Source organism: Bubalus bubalis, chromosome 6 (assembly GCF_019923935.1).
Source record: "Bubalus bubalis isolate 160015118507 breed Murrah chromosome 6, NDDB_SH_1, whole genome shotgun sequence".
Taxonomy (NCBI): Eukaryota; Metazoa; Chordata; class Mammalia; order Artiodactyla; family Bovidae; genus Bubalus; species Bubalus bubalis.
This window is the reverse complement of record NC_059162.1, coordinates 26,405,341-26,426,981: the sequence shown is the minus strand read 5'-3', so window position 1 is coordinate 26,426,981 and position 21,641 is coordinate 26,405,341. Positions and strand designations below refer to the sequence as shown.

Below are 21,641 nucleotides of genomic sequence, written 5' to 3'. Positions count from 1 at the left end.
GTTAGTTTCTGGTATACAGCAAAGTGATTCAGTTTTATATGTATAGGTTCTTTTCCTGTATGATTTATTATAGGATGTTGAATATAGTTCCTTGGGCTATACCGTAGGCCCTTTTTGGTTATCTTATATTGAAGCATTTTCATGTGGGAGAGATTGGCTTTCTGGCTTGATACTTCCTCCCTCCCCTCCCCATTCCACTCTTAGGGCAGGGTAGAACTAAGACCAGTGGGTGGAAATTATGAAAAAGTAAGATTCAACTTGATATTGGAAAGAATTCTCTAGTGGCAGCATGTCCGAAGATGGAATGGGTGCTTTGTTAGTGAGTTGTTCAGAGGCTGAATGAGCAGTTAGTGGGGCTACTAAAGAGAGAATTCACACAGCTGATGGATCTAGGAGCTGTGGCCTTAGTTGACTCTAATGTCCCTTCTACCTTCAAGTTCTATTTTCTAGCAAAGTAACAAAAGTAATTGTACTGTTCTTCTCATTTAGAGAGCAAACTGAAGGTGAATTCAAGCAGTCAAGTCCAAGAGATTTCCATCAATTCCAACACCGACATAGAGTGTAGCATCCTGTCCCAGTCCCCTGGAAACATTCAGTTGGTCGTGACTTGGTACTTCTCTCCCATTTCCACTGATGCACCCTGGCTGAGGATCCTGGAAGTGGACCAAAACCACGTAGTAAAATATGGGGATGAATTTCAGACCACACGGAGAAAACAAAAATTCCACGCTGAGAAAGTTTCCCAAGACTTGTTTCAGCTACACATTCTGAATGTGGAAGACAGTGATCAGGGCAAATATCGCTGTGCTGTGGAGGAATGGCTCTGGTCTACAAATAGCACTTGGAACAAGCTTGGAGAACAGACATCAGGTCTCACAGAATTGAAACTCAGGCCCACAGGTAAACCTTGCAAGTGTATTCTCTAGCATCTTTCTGTAGAATGACCCCCTTCTCTTGGGCAGCTGTTCTATGGGATGATAATATGCAGCTGAAAATATGACCTAGAGTCATAGGAATAGCGGCCACCAGCACAGTGACTGCAGGACGGAATAGCCCACCAGAGGAGGTAGGGGTCATTTCCGGTGAGTCAGTCTGAGATTTGGAGAAGTTTAGATGGGAACAAGATCCCTTTGAATGGTTGGCTTCTCAGCCTGGCAGCCTGGTCTAGGCAGCTACCCAGGGTATCGTATCTCCAGCTCTCTATAATAACAAGCTGTGTCATTCCAGTGGGGCTCTACCGTAATTTGGCAGAGAAAGAGTAATACAAAGCATATTTCTCCCACTGTGAACAGAAACTGTACAACTCTATAGGGATGTGTGGAGAGATTGCTTTTCAACATTCGGCCGCCTCAACATAAGGCAAATAAGAGTAGTTAACTGTTGGAATGGCTTACTGAGGGCATCTCCTCCCCCTCAGGAGATCTTTAAAAATGAAATAGAAGTTCCATTCATTTGCATTGGTCCAAGAGTGCTGTGGTCTAAATGTGGGCAGGGTTGATTAGATCTGTCAGCATTAGTTAGGTCACCTCCAGTGTTGATTAAAATTAAATGAATGTCACATCTAAGGTTCGGGAACTGGCCGAGATCCAAAAGCACAATGCAAATAAGTTAATCTAGTTTGGCACTTAAAATTCTATTTTCAATGTAACATCAAAAAATAAGATTATAATGAACATTGCTTTGTGTTAGGCAATTAGGGCTCCAAAGATAAATAAGGCAGAGTCTTAAGGAGCTCACAGTCAGTTGGGAGCAGTAGGGGCAAAATAGTAGCTGAGTGCGAGGGTCTCTTCCTTCTGCTCTGGCTCCCCTTCTCCATGCCCTTCAGGCCCTTCTTCTTCTCCCTGCTCAGTGTGAGTGTTCCTCGGGGACACACGAACCCATTTTTATTCTTACTCTCTGCTCCCTTCAGAACCTGCTAAACACTGCCTGGGTTCCAACTACCACCTGCAGTGAAAAAGCTCTAAGTTTTTTACACTTAGCCCCCATCTCCTGAACTCCAGGCCTTTCCACTCAATTGCCTGTTGCACATTTCTACTTGGCTGCCCCAAAGACCCTCACACTCCACTTGTTCCAAATCATCCTTATGTCCAGTATTATCATGATACTGTCTATCATCTGGGCCATCCCACAAGGCTTTCTGTTGTTGCTGCTCAGTCCCACAAGGCCTAGGCCCACTCAATTCTCCATCTGTGTGGCTGGCATCTCTTTCTTCCAATTGTCCAGGCTGAATCTTGATAATGTGTGCCCACCTCTTTAAAAAGTGCACACCAAGGGACCTGCCTGGTGGTTCGGTGAATAAAACTTTGCCTTCCAATGCAGGACGTGTGGGTTCCACCCCTGGTCAGGTAACTAAGATCCCATATGCCTCCTGGCCAAAAAAACAAAACATATAACAGAAGCAATATCATAACAAATTCAATAAAGGCTTTAAAAGTGACCCACATTAAAAAAATCTTGAAAAAAAAATGAATTGCATACCATTTCTTAGCTCAAGCCAATGCTTCCTGTTCAGAAATGAGGAACCAGTGTTGTCCAATCTTTTAGTCTATCAAGAAATGCCTGAGCTCTTTTTTTGGTGGATCACCCATTTTGAGACTGTCCATAATGAATTCAAATTCTTTTAAAATACTGAAGATGTCAAATAAAACATAACTGTGGCCTGGGTGTGGCTGGCTGGGGGTAGCTAGCTGGTTACCCTGGTGTAGGAAGTAAGGTAAGGAAGAGGCCCCAGGGAAAGACACTGAGGATTGGTCAGAGCTGTAGGAGGGGGCAGGGATGTTTTCTCTGAAATCAAAGGAGGAGAGGATTTCGGAAGAAAATTGGTTCTGGTGACAAAGACTGCAAAGAGAGCAGAAAATCCTGGAGGGTCTCTTGAGTTGGGAAATTGCACCTTTACCGGGAGGGAACCTTGGCCAGAGCATAGTGATGGGATTGGAAAGCTGATGGCAATAAGTTAGAGAGTAATTTGATGTGAGGAAGCAGACACAGTACCATGTAAACTAATATTTCACACACTTCTCTACAAAGAGGAGAGAGTAAAGATGTAACTAGAAAAGAATCTAGGAGCAGACACAGTTAATCTTTTAAAAATAGACCAATAAATATGTTTGTAGTAGAGCTGAAAATTTAGCACATACTCATTGGAAAAGCGGGCTTCCTAGGTGGCGCTAGTGGTAAAGAACCCACTTGCCAATGCAGGAGACATATGAGATGCAGGTTTGATCCCTGGGTCAGGAAAATCCTCTGGAGAAGGAAATGGCAACCCACTCTAGTATTCTTGCCTGGAGAATCCCATAGACAGAGAAGCCTGGTGGATTACAGACCATGGGGTCACAAAAGAGTCAGACATGACTAAAGTGACTTAGCAAGCACATTGGAAAAGACTCTGATGCTGGGAGAGATTGAACACAAAAAGAGAAGGGGGCAACAGAGGATGATATGGTTAGATAGTATCACAGACTCAGTGGACATGAGTTTGAGCAAACTCCAAGAGACAGTAGAGGACAGAGGAGACAGGCATGCTATAGTCTATGGGGTCGCAAAGAGTTGGACAAGACTTAGTGACTGAACAACATAATTTCTTTATTTTGTTTGTGACTGCTCTAGACTTCCTTCCAAGTCCTCACCTGCTGGTTAACAGGAGAACATTTTAAAAAAGCAAATGTCAAAATCTGTTAAAAAGTTAATCTAATCTAGTAATGTAAATAGTCTCCTTGAATAGTATTATCTTTTAAAAAATATTTATTTGGCTCTTGTATTTTAGTTGCAGCACACAAGATATTTTGTTGTGGCCTCAGTAGTTATAGCTCCTGGGCTTAGCTGCCCAGTGGCATGTACGATATTAGTTTTCCCACCAGAGATTGAACCTGTGTCCCCTGCATCGCAAGATGAATTCTCAACCACTGGACCACCAGGGAAGTCCCTTGAGTGATATTCTAACACATGTATGAAAATGTTCAGTCTCTCACCTAACCTCCTCTTTTCCTGTGTCCATACCTGAGGTTGATATCTAGGTATATGGGAAGAGGGTAATTTTCTAAGAAAAAGGGGTAGTGGTGGAATACAGGGCTTGAGGAGAGGACTAGAAGTTTCAAATGACCTTTCTGAGTAGCAGAAGGGAGAGCTGACGTGGGAGAAGTATTGATAAAAGCAGCAGGGCAGAGCTTCCCGCAAACCTGGGTGGTTTTCGGTGACAGGGCCAGTGGACAAGAGGCGGGCTGAAGAATGAAAGTGGCTGGCTTGATTCACAGCAGAGAATGTTCTGGCAAATATGGAAGAAGGACAGGGGTCAAGGCAAAGTGTTAAAGATGAAGGACCTGATATCTAAAGGTTATCAGACAGCATCACTTCAACGAGAAGTAGTTTTTTCAGAGGATGTGTCCAATCTGAAGTTCCTCTCAAATTTACTGCCATTTTGTTTCCTAGGAAGTAAGGTACGCATCTCCAAAGGGTCCCGGACAGAAAATGCCTCCGAGCACAGTGAGGTAACCATCTGCTGCAGCCTGGAGGGTGCCATCAGCCCTGCCTCCCTGTTCTCTGTGATGTGGTACTGGAAGAGAGAAAATTCTGGAAGTAGGATGTTGGTGCACCTGCAGCATGATGGCTTGCTGGAATATGGTGAAGAGGGGCTCAGGTGGCGCCTGCACTCTTACCGCTCATCCGCTGCTGACTTTGTCCTGGCGCTACAGCGGGTGGAGATGAAGGATGCTGGAAAATACTGGTGCAAGGTGGCGGAGTGGCAGCTCCACGGCAACCCAAGCAAGTGGGTCAGCCAAGCATCAGACGAGTCACAGCCTGTGGTGCTCAGAGTGCTGCCTTCAGGTAACCAGAGGTTCATCGGCCACGGCTTGCAGTCAGGAGAATCTCTGTCTCTGCTCTTATGCTTTCCTGCCTTGCTATGTTTTGCTTCCTCTCAGGCTGAACACAATTTACAGAAAGAAAATGACTTCTCCATTTCTCTCAATAGTAACTCATTCAGACAGACAAGGTTACATGAGGTTTTGGCATGGACGTTTAAATGTCAAGGGCATCTGACCTCCTCCCCCACTTCCCCTCATAAACAAAAAAGCCATCAATATTGTATCCCTTTAAGTAACCAAATAATGTTTGAAGCAGACAGCTTTATCTCTTAGCTGACACTCCAATCTCAGAATACTGACCGGTGGTGAGAGTGGGGTGAGGAATAGTGACATGGTGACTTTGTCTGTAACCTTGTTCAACCAAAATCAGCTACATCTAAATGCTCCCTGAGTCAAAAACCAATCAAACAAACAAAGTCTTTCTCAATGAATAAGTGCCAAGCTTCTTACTGATATGCTCAACAAACTACCAGATCTTTGATCGTGATAGTCAGTGGGTGTTCTTCTCCTAATTGCACCTCAAAAGGCATCACAGAAGCAAGTGTGCCCCATAGGACTTGTTTACAGGCTCTAGCAAAAGTGCAGGTACGTGAAGACCATTGGCCACAATGGTCTTCTCTGTGTGGACAGTCAATCTATTCCGCTGAGCACTCAGCTTCAGGAGGCATGCAGAATAAGAGGTTGTGAAGGAGAAGAGGGGTTCTTTCCAGCCAGTGCAGTGCCAAGCATATACCAGGCATTCATTAAGCAAAATTTCCTCCAGCCAGACCACTAAATCTTCCCAGGTGATCAATGAGTTGGTAGATGTAATAGCCTGCTCATCCTTCAAGCAGCTTCTTTCTGGTGAGGTTTAAGGAGAAGGCGAGAGCTGAGCTATAGGTTGCACTTGCAGTAAGAGAGGATCACTGGAGAGGCAGGGGTGTGGTCTTGGTGCCCCGCACCAGGAAGAGTAGAAACGATCAATCAAGATGACCTCCTTACAGTGCCAGCTAGCTTTGGAGACAGACCATAGGTGGGAACGAGGGCTACTGAGAATGAATGGCATTGTCTCAGAGTAGTAATAGTTGCATGCCAGCCCCAGCAAGGCTTCTGGAGTGGAAATCAGAGTTATCTAACCTGCTCCCTGGAGTCCATCACTCCCTCTCCCTGACTGTTCTTCAGCAGGATTCTTCTCCCAAGTTTCCAAGCAGAATTGATTTTCCTATCAGCTTTTCTTCCATTCCAACAGTTGTAGGAAGTCCCTACCTTGAGCATATTCTGTACACATTTTCCCACTGGAATTTCTGGGCTCTGTAGATTCAGCAGTTTGTATAGTAGACTAAATAGATAATAACTGTAAAAAGCATATATTCTGTGACTAAAAAGCACATCTCTCCTGAGACAGATGGGATTGTTCACAGCATATGTGTGTGTGTGTGTGTGTGTGTGTGTGTGTATACCGCTCATCTTTGTGGAATTCTTAGAAAGCAGGTGTAAGGTTTTTTAAAAAATGAACTCTGAAAAGAAAGCGTTACAAACCAAATGGTCTTTGTATTCTTCACAAGGGAAGGTGCTTAGAAGCCTGTGCCGTAAGAACCTGAGGGTTTTCATTGTAAGTATAGGTATGTGTTCCCAAGTCGATCTTTATAATACAGCATCTCACTTCCTCTACCTGACTGTTCCTTTCTGGTATTTGGGAAGACAGTGTGGGATAATAAAAATTCCAGCATTTGGAATCAGAGAAGCCTGGGCTCAAATTGTTGCTCTGTCACCTCCCTACTAGCTGTGAAGTCATCCCCTGGTTCCTCAGCTTTCTCATAAAATGAGGGTCATAATACACATGCATATGAAGTATCTGGCAGAGTCCCTGGCACGTTGTAAGTGCTTAACAAATGCTACCTCAGTTTCCCCTTATGCCTCCAGACATGCTAACACACACACACATCTACATTTGTATATTTCTATTTATGTGGCAAGATATTTTAATTTGTTCAGTAAATAACATTATGAGATTCTAAGGGCACATAAAAAAATATATTATGAAGTCTGTTCCCACAGAGCTGAGGCTGGTAGGGGAAGGAGAGTCCAACATAATAGGAGTCATGAATGAAGTAGTCTCAGGATACTAAGGAGGGAGCAGAAGCAGGGCTAGGTGAGGAGGGGGTCTGGGAATGTTCCCAGAGTATGGGGCCTGTACAAAGGAAAGCACAAATTTTGGGAAAAGGAAAGGATATGCAAGATGATCAGAGAAATTGTGGTAGGATGGCAAGAGAGGAGGCTCGGGAGATGGAAAGGGTACTGAGGTCAAATGGGTCCTCTGTACGGAGCCAGGAAAGGTGAGCTTTATCATGGAAGTTACAGAGTGTCATTGAACAAATTCAGGCAGGGTAGTGACATGTCAGATTTGCATTTTAGAAAGCTCCCCCTGGGAGCAATGTTAAAAGTGAATTGGAAGGGAGGCAGGCACAGAGCCGGAAGAACTATTTGAAATTGACTGTAGGGGCCCAGGAGAGACAAGATGAAGGCCCAAATGAAGTCAGTGCCCATGAGGGCTGAGAGGACAGCACTCGGCATTCCGTATTAGGAGGCGGCGTCTTCGGGATTTAGAGACTGATCATGTGTATGCGGCTTGCCCAGTGGCTCAGGAGTAAAGAAGCTGCCTGCAAAGCAGGAGATGCAGGAGACGCAGTTCCATCCTGGGTTAGGAAGATCCCCTGGAGGAGGGCACGGCAACCCTCTCCAGTCTTCTTACCTGGAGAATCCTGCGGACAGAGGAGCCTGACAGGCTATAGCATGTGGGGTCATGAAGAGTCGGACATGACTGAAGTGACTGAGCTCACATGCCTATGTGTGCATGTGGAGGGTGAATGAGCAGAAGAAGAGAGTCAAGAATAAATACCAGGTTTCTGGTATAGTGGGGACAGTCACTAGATGAGGTAATATAAGAAAAGGATCTAAAGAAGAAAATTAGTTCAATTTTGAATAAGTTGGGTTGGAATTGGGTTTGGAGTACCAGTGAGTTATCTAGGGAGATCTATCCATAAACTTTGGAATTTCCAAGTGAGATCTCTGCCAGAGTTATAGATTAGAAATCATCAATTTATAGCCTATAATGATGCCCAAGGATGGACCCCTGAGATACCACTATTTCTCAGGGGATTGCAGAAGACAAGCCTGTGAAGGAGAACAGAAGGAGTAGACAGAGATAGGAGAACTGGGGTTTGGTGGTATCACAGACACCAAAAGTGGAAGGGTATCAAGAAGAAAGGGAGAGCCAACAGATTCAGCTGGTGCAAGGAGATCAATTAAGACAAAAATAGGAAAATATCCTTTGGGTTTGACAATATAGGACAATCACAGAAAAGTAGTAAAATGAGACTGCAGGGAGAAAGTGGACACATCAAATCCAGCTCATGCTTTTAAAAGCTGTGTGTGTGTGTGTGTGTGTGTGTGTGTGTGTGTGTGTGTGTGGCTGCACTGGGTCTTCATTGAGGTTTATGGGCTTTCTCTAGTTGCGGTGCAAGCACTTGTTGCAGTGTGTGGACTTCGTTGCGTTACGGCATATGGGATCTTAGTTCCCCAACCAGCGATCAAACTCGTGTCCCCTGCATTGGAAGGTGGGTTCTTAACCATGGGACTACCAGGAAAGTCCTTCAAGAGCTTTGACGTAAAGGGAGAGAAGACAAGAACAAAAGGCAAGAGGTTCACTGAAGCTTTGCTTTGTTCTGTTTTGGTTTGAAGTTAGTAGGGACTTGAGCATGTGTATATTCTAGAGAAAAAAGAGCCATTGGAGAATCAGAAGAGGAAGGTTAGAAGAGAGTAGATAAGATTGACAGTCCAACATCTTGAGTGAATTTATACCACCTCCTGATTGGAATTCTCCTTCATGTTATCTGTCCCTGGTCAACACTCACTAATCCTTCACCAACCTACTCAACTGCTACATTCTCAGTGACTTACTTTTGTCTCTTAGTCATCACACTTGTTTGACATCCATCATCAGGGCCAGACAATACCTTCTGGGAAGGCAAAGACTGAGTGTCCTGTTCTCAGCCCTAGCACAGTGCCTGGCACACAGAAGATGCTCAAATACACTTACTGAATCAGAATAGCTGCCCTCCTGGTCAGGACCAGCTCTGTATATTAACGAAGTTCAGGTCAAATACAATAGGCTACCAGTTCTCACTTCTCAAATGGTTTTCTACCATCTCTGTTTGTCATTACTGGGTTGGGTTAGTTTGGGGCTACTTAATAAAACTATGAAGCATGTGAGTCCTGTGAAGGCAGAAAATGGAGATGTGTTTCCCTGGTGGATCTCACCTTGCATTTTCCTCTCCATCTTACTTCCTTGGGTATGACTAAGCCAACGCAGGGGCTAACAACTACCTGAGTCATTTTGTATCTCATTCTAGAGAATTCTCTGATTAATTAATAGACAAGGTTATAAGGCTTTCTGGGTGCTGGATTATTTGTAGTAGTATGGTGTTTGTTACTATTTCCCAGCTTTTGGGTGGTAAGGATATGTTTAGAAAGCAAGTCCTCATAGGAGATTTGAGCCCCTATCACACTGACGTTTCTGGAGAGGACGTGTCATTTATCAATGCTAGTCCGGTGCTTGGAGAGGACGTGTCACTTATCAATGCTACTCCGGTGCTTTCAACAAGGCCTGGCACATAGTGCTCAGTTCAACAAATGCCTGATGAAAGAATGGGCAAGCGAGTCTTAATGGAGTGGAAACCAATGCTGTCAGGGGCTCATTTATTCTGGGATGTACTTGTATCACATTACCTAACCTTGCCTTCCGTTCTTGGCAGGAGCCACCTCTCCCACATGACCACACCTGGCATGTCAGTTGCCCAAGGGTGGGTTGGGGTTGAGGGGGAGTTGCTAGTCCCCTCATTATCCTCTGCCTTTCTTCTCCAAAGTCTGTATGCATGTGTGTGTGCTAAGTTGTTTCAGTTGTGTCCGACTCTTTGCAACGCTATGGACTGTAGCCTGCCAGGCTCCTCTGTCCTTGGGATTCTCCAAACAATAATACTAGCGTGGGTTGTCAGGCCCTCCTCCAGGGGATCTTCCCAACCCAGGGATAGAACCTGCGTCTCTTACATCTCCTGCACTGGCTGGCTAGTTCTTTACCACTAGCCCACCGGGGAAGCCCAAAGTCGGTATACCTGGGGTAGTATCAGACAAGAACACTCCTCATGCTATGCTTGGCTGCAAGGTGGAAACAAGCTATGAACTAAACCCTGTGATGAAGCATTCTCATTACAGTGCTGACTCTGCCTCGCAGGCCTTGTGCCTGGAGCACGGGGCGTTTACTCAGACTGCCTCAAAATGCCAAGCGTTAATGGTTCTGAATGTCGCCACTGCTCATCCAGATATGGGTGAGAGGCAGATGGTGGGAACAGCGACTGTGGGACCCAGAGCAAGTGCTGCCCTCCCAGGAGAGGTCATTTAGAAGCACTGGAGCTGACAGCTTCTAGCTGTGGGCCAATTCAGCTCTGCGAGGGGTCTGTTTTGTCGTCCTTGGATGACAGGTTGCTTGAAGTCAAGCAGCCTCCTCCCCATTTATATAGTCAGGCCCTCTGGCAGTCCCTTCATGCTGGAAGTTAGAGTCTCAGTGGCAGAAAAATCCAAGAGCCAAGTTTCTTTCCACCTTCTCTGCGCCGGCCCTGTCTCCCCATCAGCCACCATCCTAGCAACAGTGACACATGGGTGCCATGGGACTCTTACCTCCCAATTCTCTGCTTCCCATGACTGGAAAAGGAAGCCAGAGTCTCACAAGTAATCATTTGACTCTCAGCTGAATGTCTCCCTGCCTTGGGGACAGAGAGATTAGAGATTTGAGGAAGAGGCTTAGGCTGTGGAAGGACAGAGCCAAGCCTGCGGCCCTTTTCTGCCTGGTCTCGTGGGGAAAATTTGCTTGTGATTTTCCTAACTTTGTTAGTAGCTTTCTAGCTGATATTTATTCTTTGTTGATTCAACAAATGTGCCAAGCACTGTTTAATGCTTTTCTAAGCATTATCTCATTATAACTCTGGAAATTATTATCCTCATTTGATTGACAAGGAAACTAATGATTAGAAAGAGAGGATAAGTAACATGTCCAAAGTCAATAACGGTAAGTTGTAGAGCCATGATTTGAACCCAACTATCTTTGAGACAAAGATATTCAATCCTGACTCCCTACATGAGTAGTGTGAAGTAGCAAGGCCAGAACTCTTGCTCACTGGTCTCTATAGCACCATTCTTTTTTAACATTGCATTCTGTACCTTTTTCTTAACTATATGCTTTCAAATGTATTCAGATAAGACCTAGAAGAATTATTATAGGAGGGCCTTGGAGAGAAGAGTCAGGAAGGATGTGGAAAGGAGTGAGAAAGAATTCAAAATCTAGCTTTATCATTGCCCACTCTTTCAAAAACAAAAGCCAGATTTAGGGTGGAGAATATAAATGAGGCCAAAGAAAAGCCAGGGAATAAACCCTTGTAGCTCCTTGCCAGCCCTGTGCAAAGCTGCCAGCCTTATGTTCAGAGATGATCTGTACTCTGGGGAACATCATGGCAGTGACCCCTGATTTCCGGTGTGTGCAAATCACGCATGCAATTGTCTCATTCTTTAATCTCCACTGATGACCTGTGAACAGAGAGCTACACAGGAGGAAAAGATGCATAAGACATGGGCCTTCTCCTCCGGAAGTTTGCAAATGCAGGAGCTGTACCCAGGTTTAGATTCTTTCTTGACTTCCCACAAAGAGACGTTCTTCAAGGTACAAAATGTATTAGCAATGCCAAAAATGGAATTCTTGCAGCGTGAGGTTGGTCACAAGGACATCTCAACCTGTTGTCCTCATCTGGAAGCATCTGTAATCCCATGAATCCTATAGTTTTACCTCTGAAGAAGAAAGTACTTAGGTCATTGCAATTTTCCAATAAAAGCACAGCTACCATTAACATCAGATTTTTCAGAACAGCCCTGATTTTGAATATCCTGTTGTAAATAAACGTAGTTGGAAGACTGCATTTAATAGTTGGTGTCTCTTTAAGCATGTGTCTTTCTGCACCGAGAGACTAAATCCCTGTCCTTTGCCTAGTAACTCAGGGCACTGCTTGCTAGAGCCTGCCGTGTTGGCAGTCCGCTCGCCTTCGCTTGCCTGGTCGCAGGGCCAGGAGCCCCTCGGGGCTGCTGGTGCGCGCTCTGCGTGTCTGTCTGCTGATGGCGCTTCCCCACGGGCTGCAGCTGCCACATGCTTCAGCATGCCTTTATATAGTAGCCTTTGCCCATGAGGTTGCAGGCCAGCCAGTTTAATTCAGATCGGCAAGCATTATCAAGGCACATGTGCTAGGCACTGCTGGGGCTATAGAAGCAAAGGACTGTGAGACCTACTGGAGTAGCTGTGATGACCAAGATGGTTAAAAGGGCATGAAAGAAGTCTAAACAAAGGGATATGTGAGAAGACGATGGAAAGAAGAGAAAAACTGTGCCTGAGGCAAGGTGGGGCGGCCAATGCGATGGACAGTGAGGCCAGCAGGACTCAGAGGCTTTAGGATATGATAGGGGAGCCGAGAGCTCACAGGTAGAGGCAACAGTAAGAGGGAGAGGTGAAGGGGCTGAATGGGGTTGAGGCGGGGCTGCCAGGGGATGAGAGGCCAATTTGGAGATTGAGGAAGGGATGGTGCTTCTCATTTGTGGGTGCTCTTGTTATATAAGGACAGTGTAGAATGTGTGTGTGTGTGTGTGTGTGTGTGTGTGTGCTCGCCTGTGTGTGTGTTTCAGAAGCAGCCAGTGGGAATAACTCAGTTAAAAATTCAGGATCGGCAACAGAGTTGGGAACGAGGGTTGAATTATAGATATCTTTTCTGAGAAAAGAAGATTAAAGGAGAGGTTTTCTTTTTTGTTTTGTTTTCATTTCTGACTGTTAGTTTTAAGTAGGTCATCAGAACCTCTGGTGGTTGGAAATTGCTGGGTGAGGGGGAGTCGGGCTGGAAGAAGCCGCCCTAGAGCCCTCTTCTCCCAACTCCCTTTCCTTGGCTCCTCGAGTGTGATTTAAGGGGCCCCCTGCTATCTGGCCCCGTTATTTTTACATATATTTTCCTGTAACAATAAATCCCAGAAGTGTTTATAATTGATGAGTACAAATAAGCTGGAGACTAATGATTCTCTTTATTTTCTTCCTTTTTGGTACAGAGCCCACGTTTCCTTCCAGGATCTGCTCGTCAGCACCTTTAGTCTATTTCCTATTCATCTGCCCCTTCGTCATACTCCTCTTTCTGCTCATGTCCCTCCTCTGCCTGTACTGTAAAGCTAAGAAGTTGTCAGCTCTGCGTCTAAGCATGCAGAAAGAACAGAGCCTCTGGGTGAACTTGAAAGGGGCTGGAGGCAGGACCACAAACAGGATGGGAGATGACGATGAAGACAGCTGAATCCTGAGAGGTGCCCACAAAGAGGAAAGACTTTGGAACTGGACTGCCCAAGATACGCGCGCCCCCTGGTTCTGCCCTTCTCGGAGTCTGTGGCCTGGGGTAAAGTACCTAGGACTCAGAGGGAACATGTATTGAGTGTGTTTGTGGTTCCAGAAACAGTTAAGAGTTTCTTTGTATTCCATCTAATCACCCCCTTGCATCCCCCGCAGGAGCTAGGTCTTACATTTGCCACACCTGCCAAGGCTTAGGCTCCTCATCCAGAAGACGTGTAAGGAGAAGAGTACCTCCCTCACTCAGCTGCTGGGGATGAAGTGAGATCCTTTGGCAGACTCCAGGGCCATGCTTCTTTCGCCTTGCTCTCTTAGGTCACTGATTCTCTGGAGAATACTCAGTGGTCCGGCCCCCCTGGCTCTAGGTGATCTTTGCCTCCAGATCAGAGGCATAGGAAAGGACCTGAAGCCAGCAAGGCAAGAGAAGTTGGGAACATGCCCTTCATTCGCATCAAATGTGCCTCCCAACCAGACTGTGACAACCTTGAAGACAGAAATCCCATCTTCTCCTCCACCCCATTGCCATCCCTTCTCTAAAAGCTACTCACAAGCTAGCTCGGCATAGTAGGTTCTTAATCAATATGGGTTCCTTAATGAAATGATCAAGTATTTTGTAGCCTTTCTTTCTTCTTTTTTCTCCATAAGACTTAGTAAGTCATTGGTAAAAAAAATTTTTTTTTTTTTTTAATTTTTGCAACAGTGCTCCAGTCAGCTCCCCAGGGCCTCAAATCTCCCTTTCCTCCCACACCCAAAGGACCATCTGGCTCCTGGCTCTTCTTAGCCAAAGGCCTTATTTTCCTTGACCCGACAGCTCTGAGTAGCAGGAAAAGGGACTGTGGTAGGTATGTGAGGGCAGAGGGTTAACAGTGCTTCTTTCCTGCTCTGCTATGGCAGGGACTAGGAGCTCCGGGGGAGTAGTGGGTCACACTGGCTCCTCTGCGTCCTCTATTCTCAGCCAGGAAAAGTCAGGGGCTGGGGATGGGGAGTGTCATGGCTGATGACTTTCAACCACCATCCCCTAAGAGATATCAACTGTCCCCATTGAGCCTGCGGTCCCCTCACCTTTGTTTCAAAAGCTGCTCAGGCCCTGTTGTAGCCAGAATTGGAAATCAATCAGTGCCACCTAACAGACTTGAGAAAACACGTCTATTTATTATCTATGTGACCAACAGGGTTGCTCTAACACTCGTTAATTTGGATTTCCAAGGAGAGCAATTTATTTTTAATTATTTTATCAGGCACACACGTCTTCTCCAAACATAATTAGTTCCTTTGCAAGGGGATTATGGGTGACTATGAGAACTCCCATTGCAGACCTACGGGTTCCTTGAATTCCTCTTCCTTTGTAGCCCTATTTGAAATATTCCAAATGTTTTCTTAAACATGTCAGTGCATTTATTTCATCTCTCGCAGGTGAAGGGAACAATGTTTTCCAAAAACAAAGCTAATGTTAAGATATCTTAGAAAGTGTGATGCCTTCCGTACCCCCACCATTTTTTCCCAGAAACCTTTATCTTAATTGTATATTGAGGGGAAAGAGTGGAATGGAGCTCCATCAGAGAATCAGAGTAGATTCTAGTGCTGCCTCTGCTCGGGTACCCTTTCCCCCAAACACTGTTCTCCCTCATTACCTGGATACTGCTTTTCAGCTCTCAGCTCAAACAGCAGTTCTTCACATTTGAATTCAGCACAGAGATTGCACAGAACAGACACTCAGATATCCAACTGCTCCACCTGGAGCAGATTTATTGTCCAGTGAGCACTTCCTGGGTGTGAAGGTTGCTGTTGTGACTTGGGCAGATGTAGCCCCATACCCCTGGGATGATCACCTTGTTTTGTTCTGGACGCTCCGCTTTCCTGAATGGGGCTGGAGCACGTTAGATTTTCTAAGAAGTCACGTCATGCTGTTTGTCCCACAGTAGTTTTCTGGCAGCTAAAACCTGAGTGTCCTCTTTTTACTTTTCTGAACTTTTTTAGAATAAAATTTGTTTTTATCCAATTCAGTAGGCATTTTATATGGAATCTCTCTGATTATGGGCTTGTTCTTTTTAGTTTTTTAGACTTCACAGAGATCTTTACTTTTAATCAGTGACGTTAACTTTTTTATGTCACCACTTCCGGCTTCTTGTGTCAGTAAATCCTCCTTGGCAACAGGACAATCCTCTACCTCAGGAGTTGGCTACCTGTAGCCCACAGGCCAGAAACAGACCCACCACCTGTTTTTATAAATGCAATTTGTTGGAATACAGATGCTCTTGTTTGCCTACATGTTATCTATGGCTGCTGATACGATATAAAGTAGTTGCCACAGTAACCTAAAATGTTTACTATCTGACCCTTCATGGAAAAAACTGGCCACTCCCTGCTCTCTTTCAGTAGCTTATGTTCTATCTTAGCCATGTATTATGTTCCTAGGAAGCTTGATTTGAGCAATTATATCTGTCTCTGTTATATAGCTGATGACTTGAATAAATAATTTTAGGCTCTCTGGCTTGGTGTCTAGTCCAAGTAGTTCTGAAGCATGAATCTTTTCCTGCACATTCCCACTGAAGATGAGAAACACATCACTCTGAGGTATTCCACACCATCCTAAGTTGCAGGATGAGATGACACAGAGAGGAATAAGGCATGCATACATTCCTTTTGGTATTTTCAGTCCCTTGAGACATGTATGGAAACAACTGATTCATGGCAGAAGGTGAATGCCATTGGTACAAAGTCATGTGCCATGATAATTTCTCACAATTGCACAGGAGTTGTTCATCATCTCAGAGGTTCACAGCATCCCCATGCAAAATGAACTGTTATTCTTCTCCTGCCGGTAAGAAATTAAAGCTCAGAGATTAATTAATTAAAGCTCAATATTAGGCCTGCTGACAGTAAGTCTAGACTCTTTCCACAATCAATACTGTGCTCAAATCCACTAATATCAGAAAAATCTGGTGATAATTAATTCTACCTCATATGGTTGTTATGAGGTGATCAAATCAGATACTTACATGAAGATAAGTTTTAAACCATTTCAGGTCATAAATGAACATCTGTATAACCCAAGTTTTTCCAGGCCTTCCTTGTCTGTGCACATACATGAAATTGAATCAACACTAATAATCCAAATTCTACAGGCTTTTGCCCCACGTTTACACAGAGTCTTGTGTGTGTGTGTGTTAGTCACTCAGTCATGTCTGACTCTCTGTGACACCATGAACTGTAGCCCGCCTCTGTAGGCTTCTCTGTCCATGGAATTCTCCAGGCATGAATACTGGAGTGGATTGCCATTCCCTTCTCCAGAGGATCTTCCCAACCCAAGGATTGAACTCTGGTCTCCTGCATAGCAGGCAGATTCTTTACCATTTGAGCTACAGGAAAGTCCTTACACAGAGTCTTGGCCATCTATTAAGCATTCTTAAAGCATTTCTGAGGCTTCCATCAGATTCTGGGAATTCAGATGAACTCACAGACAAGTCCCTTCCCACAGGACTTCCCACTGCTCTGACCAGATCTATGGGCTCCCCGTGCAATGCTGGAGCCCACGAGATGCCAAAGCTGGACTCTAAGGCTGGGAGAGTGCCCAACCTCATTCTGTCTTTGCATGACACTCTGCTTGGATTGCAGGCAGATCCAAGGTTGCTTGTGCCCCCATATCTCTAAAGATTCTCTTGTGAACACTGCTCCCTTAGGTTCACTCATCGTCTCCTTTTTCTCTATAGGGCCCAAATGCTGGCCAGTCTAGAACCAATATGGGAAACAAACCTTGCACTGTGCTCTTCACTTCCCATTCTCAGCTCCCAGGAACCCCTGAAACGTCTTCATCACAGGCCCCCTTTTTCCTGCAGGTGTGTCATGCAGATTGTGCTCATGGGAGGCTCCCCACTCATCAGACAGGTCTGGAGAAATTGGTATTCCTGGTAGGCTCAGTTCAGACTTCTATCATGCTAGCTTTCAATTTTTACCTCCCCCTCAGTGCAGTGAAGTGCTGTGGGCAATGAGAAGTCAGAGACAATTTCACAAAAGAGGTGTCATTTAAACTTTCAAAATGTCAGGAAATATTTTGATAGAAGTTGGAGTAAACAGTAGTCTGAGGGCAGAGATAGTTCCATGTAGAGCACAAAGTGTAGAATATCTTTGGTTTGATTTTAAGGGTCAGATTTATGAAGGGGAGAAATGAGAGATAAACATGGAAATGTAACAAACTCTAAGGGTGGGGAGGGGCAGGAAAAGAGGTTGCGAACATGGGTAAGAACTTGGACCTTAAACTGGAAGATTGGGATTGACACATACACTTCACTATATATAAAATAGGTAACTAATAAGAAGCGCTTTCCTGGTGGCTCAGTGGTAAAGAATCCACCTGACAATGCAGGAGACTTTGGTTTGATCCCTAGATAGGGGAAGATCCTCTGGAGAAGGAAATGGCAACTCACTTCAGTATTCTTGCCTGGGAAATCCCATGGACAGAGTAGCTTGGTGGGCTACACAGTCCATGGGATTGCAGAAGAGTGAGACACAGTTTAGCAACTAAATAACAACAACTAGTAAGGACCTTCTGTATAGCACAAGGAGCTTCCCCGGTGGTGCTAGCAGTAAAGAACCTGCCTGTCAATGCAGGAGACGTAGAGCATGAGGGTTCAATCCCTGGGTTAGAAAGATCCCCTGGAGGAGGGCATAGCAACCCACTCTAGTATTCTTGCCTGGAGAATCCCATGGACAGAGGAGCCTGGTGGGCTACAGTTCATAGGGTCACAAAGGAGTCAGACAGAACTGAAGTGACTTAGCACACACACATATATAGCACAAGAAACTCGACTCAATACTCTGTAATGGCTTATATGGGAAAAGAATCTTAAAAAGAGTGTATGTATATGTATAACTGATTCATTTTGCTGTACACCTGAAATTAACACAAATTGTAAACCAACTATACTCCAATAACTTTTTTTAAAAAAGAACTTGGACCTTACTTGGTGGACAAGGTGGGTCATTTGGGTGTTATTTAATAGGGAAAAGAACAGTTGTCCTTTAGGAGGATTAAAAAAGCAACAGCTTAATGGAGACGCAGACATAGAGAACAGATTTGTGGAGCAGAAGGCGGCGGACGGGTGGGGGAAGGAGAGGATAGGATGAATGGAGAGAGTGCCATGGAAACATATACACTACCATATGTAAAATAGATGGCCAGTATGTATGACTGGCTGTATGACTCAGGGAACTCAAACTGCTACTCTGTGACTACCTAAAGGGCGAGATGGGCTGAGAGGTGGGAGGGAGATTCAAGAGGGAGGGGACATATATATATATACCTATGGCTGATTCATGTTGATGTATGGCAGGAACCAACACAATATTGTAAGCAATTATCCTTCAATTAAAAATCAATAAACTTTAAAAAAAAGCAGCAGCTTGGGTGATGGAGAGGGTTTGGGGTGAGGGCTGTGGTTGTACCATGGTAAAGCAAGGTAGCCATCCTCAGCAAACTATCTCTGCTTTCCCAAGTTATATAATGAAGATAATACCAATTTTATGAAGATTTTGAACACTGAACAAAATTAGCAGAAAGCTTCAAGTATTCGATCAAGCTCACAGAGGTAGCTAATATGTGTGCTTAGTCACTCAGTCTTGTCCAGCTCTTTGAAACTTCATGGACTTCAGCCCAGCAAGCTCCTCTGTCCATGGGATTTCTCTAGGCAAGAATACTGGAGTGGGTTGCCACTTCCTCCTCCAGGGGATCTTCCTGACCCAGGGATTGAATCCATGGCTCCAACATTGGCAGGCAGATTTTTTTTTCTTACCACTGAGCCACCTGGGAAGCGTTTAGTAAATATTTGTTAACCAAATTTCCTACTGATAAGTGTAGGGACAAGAGAGAGTTACATTGTTCGTTATCTTAACTGGTTTTCTATTTATCTTTTGATACTTGATTTTACATTTATTTTACTTGTTAGAAATTTGGAGTTCCTACCATGTCATGTTTGAATCCAAGTCTCCTTCTGCACCTCATTCTGCAGCTCTGACTGCCAGATAGAGATGTTTTGACTAGAAGCATATTTATCACATTAAACCACTTACTAAGATGGAGGACCACATTGGATAAGGAATTATTAATAAGTTCATAAGTTATAAATAACCCTCAAATGAAAACTCAAATTCATTACATCAAGATGGCTAAAATTGAAAAGACTGACAATATAAAATGCTTGTAAGACAGGGGCTTCCCTGCTGGCCCAGTGCTTAAGACTCCATGCTTCCAATGCAGGGGGTACAGGTTCTATCCCTGGTCGGGGAACTAGGATCCCACATGCCACACAGTGTGGTTAAAAAAATAAAATTGAAAAAAAAGAAAATGCTCATGTAAGAATTTGGAGGAATTGGAATTCAATACATAGCTGAGGAGAGTATAAGTCTGTACAACTATTTTGTAAAATAATTTGGTAGTTTCTAATAAAAGTAAACATACAATGACCCTATGACCTAGTAATTCCATTCCTTGCATTTACCCAAGAGAAATGAATGCCTACATGCACCAAAAGATGTACACAAGTATATTTCTAGCTTTATTCATCATTGCTAAAAACTGGAAACAAACCCATTGTCCATCATTAGGTGAGTGGATTAATTACAGTTTATATAAACCACAGAATACTGCACAGTGGAAAAAATGAATAAACTACTGATGTACATGACAATATGGATGAATCTCACAGCACTGTTGAATGAAGGAATCCAGACACAGCAGGGAACATAGTCTAAGAATGAGCAAAATGAATCGATGGTGACAGAAGTCAGAATAATGATTTTCCCTAGCAAGGGGAGCCTTGACTACAAATAGCATGAAGGAAACTTCCGAAACAACTGAATTGTTTTTTATTATCTTTATCTGGGTGGTGGTCCCATGATTGTATAGATATGTAAAAATTCACATAAGAATGAATCCTCTTAAGATTGAGTACTTTATTGTATGTAAATAACTGAACTTAATACTAATAATACTAATACATAACTTAACAGATAGCTTATATGTAAATAACCTAAACCTGAGTTTTTTAAAAAAACATCTTTCTTTTTAAAAAACCATTTAAGAATCAACTAGATGACCAACATATAGAGAGGTATTTTAACATATGAGAGAAATGAGACACACATTTTACAAGCACTTTTTGATGTCTAACATAAGCCAAGACATACACTAGGAGCTGCTGCTGCTAAGTCACTTCAGTCGTGTCCGGCTCTGTGCGACCCCATAGATGGCAGCCCACCAGGTTCCCCCATCCCTGGGATTCTCCAGGCAAGAACACTGGAGTGGGTTGCCATTTCCTTCACCAGTGCATGAAAGTGAAAAGTGAAACTGAAGTCGCTCAGTTGTGTCTGACTCTTAATAACCCCATGGACTGCAGCCCACCAGGCTCCTCTGTCCATGGGATTTTCCAGGCAAGAGTCCTGGAGTGGGGTGCCATGGGAGCTAGACGCGCAGAAATAACTGACATCATCCATTTCTTCAAAGAGGAAAGAAGAAAGGGGTTCATGAGTGATGATGACTGGATCTTTATGACAACCTGCAAAGAAATGGAGATTAAACCACAAATCAGGAAAAAGCAGTTAAACATTATGCCTCAGGTCACCAGGCGTTAAGGGGCAGAGCACGAGCTTGGCCTCCAAAAACGATGCTCCGTCACAGCATGCCTCCTCTAGCTGTGGAGATTCCACAGTCTGATCACCAGCGAAGATCTATATTTACAAGGTAGTGAGAGAATGGCTGGGACAGAAAACAATGCCATGTGCTTCTTTGCTGCTTGCTCTCTGCGGCCAGTTAGCTCTACAAAGGGGAGATGAACTTGGACTGGAGGAGCAGGGGATCCCATTGCCCTCTTTGCCCTGGTTCCCACAGATCTCCATTCAGCTCAGTGCATGTTGATTAAATGGCTACTCTGCACTGCCTGATGATGCTGTTCAAATAGACACACGAGAGCATGTTTTGTTACAGTCTCCCATGACTAAAGGCAGATGCTATGAGTTCTTAAGTCTGTCTTAAGGGAATCTTTGTATTGTTTAATGGTGTCTGTCCAACAACAGCTATTTGTACCACACTGCTAGCAGCAGGAAATTGCTTGAAGATTCTTCTGTTCTCCATATCCAAGATAGAATCAGCCCAATAAAAGGATCCAAGTGTTAGGGTGCCCTTTGTTTCCCATGTGTGGGCCAAATATCTTCTAGCCTTAAAATTGGCAAATGAGGATGTTTGTGTAAAAAGCATCACCATGGAAGCAAAAAATTGAGCAGTGTTACAGGAGTCTGAACTGCCTGTGGGCTGGCCTTTAGCATCCATACTGAATGAG

At 44.3% G+C, this 21,641-nt stretch overlaps 1 protein-coding gene across 1 annotated transcript in view; it reads left to right on the top strand.

Moving 5' to 3' along the window:
* CD101 (CD101 molecule) overlaps positions 1–15,801 on the top strand; it is a 39,076-nt gene extending 23,275 nt beyond the window's left edge. Inside the window, exons 8-10 of the mRNA XM_006054091.4 lie at positions 490–900; positions 4,426–4,821; positions 13,026–15,801. Coding sequence (XP_006054153.4) covers positions 490–900; positions 4,426–4,821; positions 13,026–13,261 — 1,043 coding nt within the window. The 3' untranslated portion in view covers positions 13,262–15,801. The remainder of the gene's footprint in view (positions 1–489; positions 901–4,425; positions 4,822–13,025) is intronic.
* Positions 15,802–21,641: the final 5,840 nt, after the last annotated feature.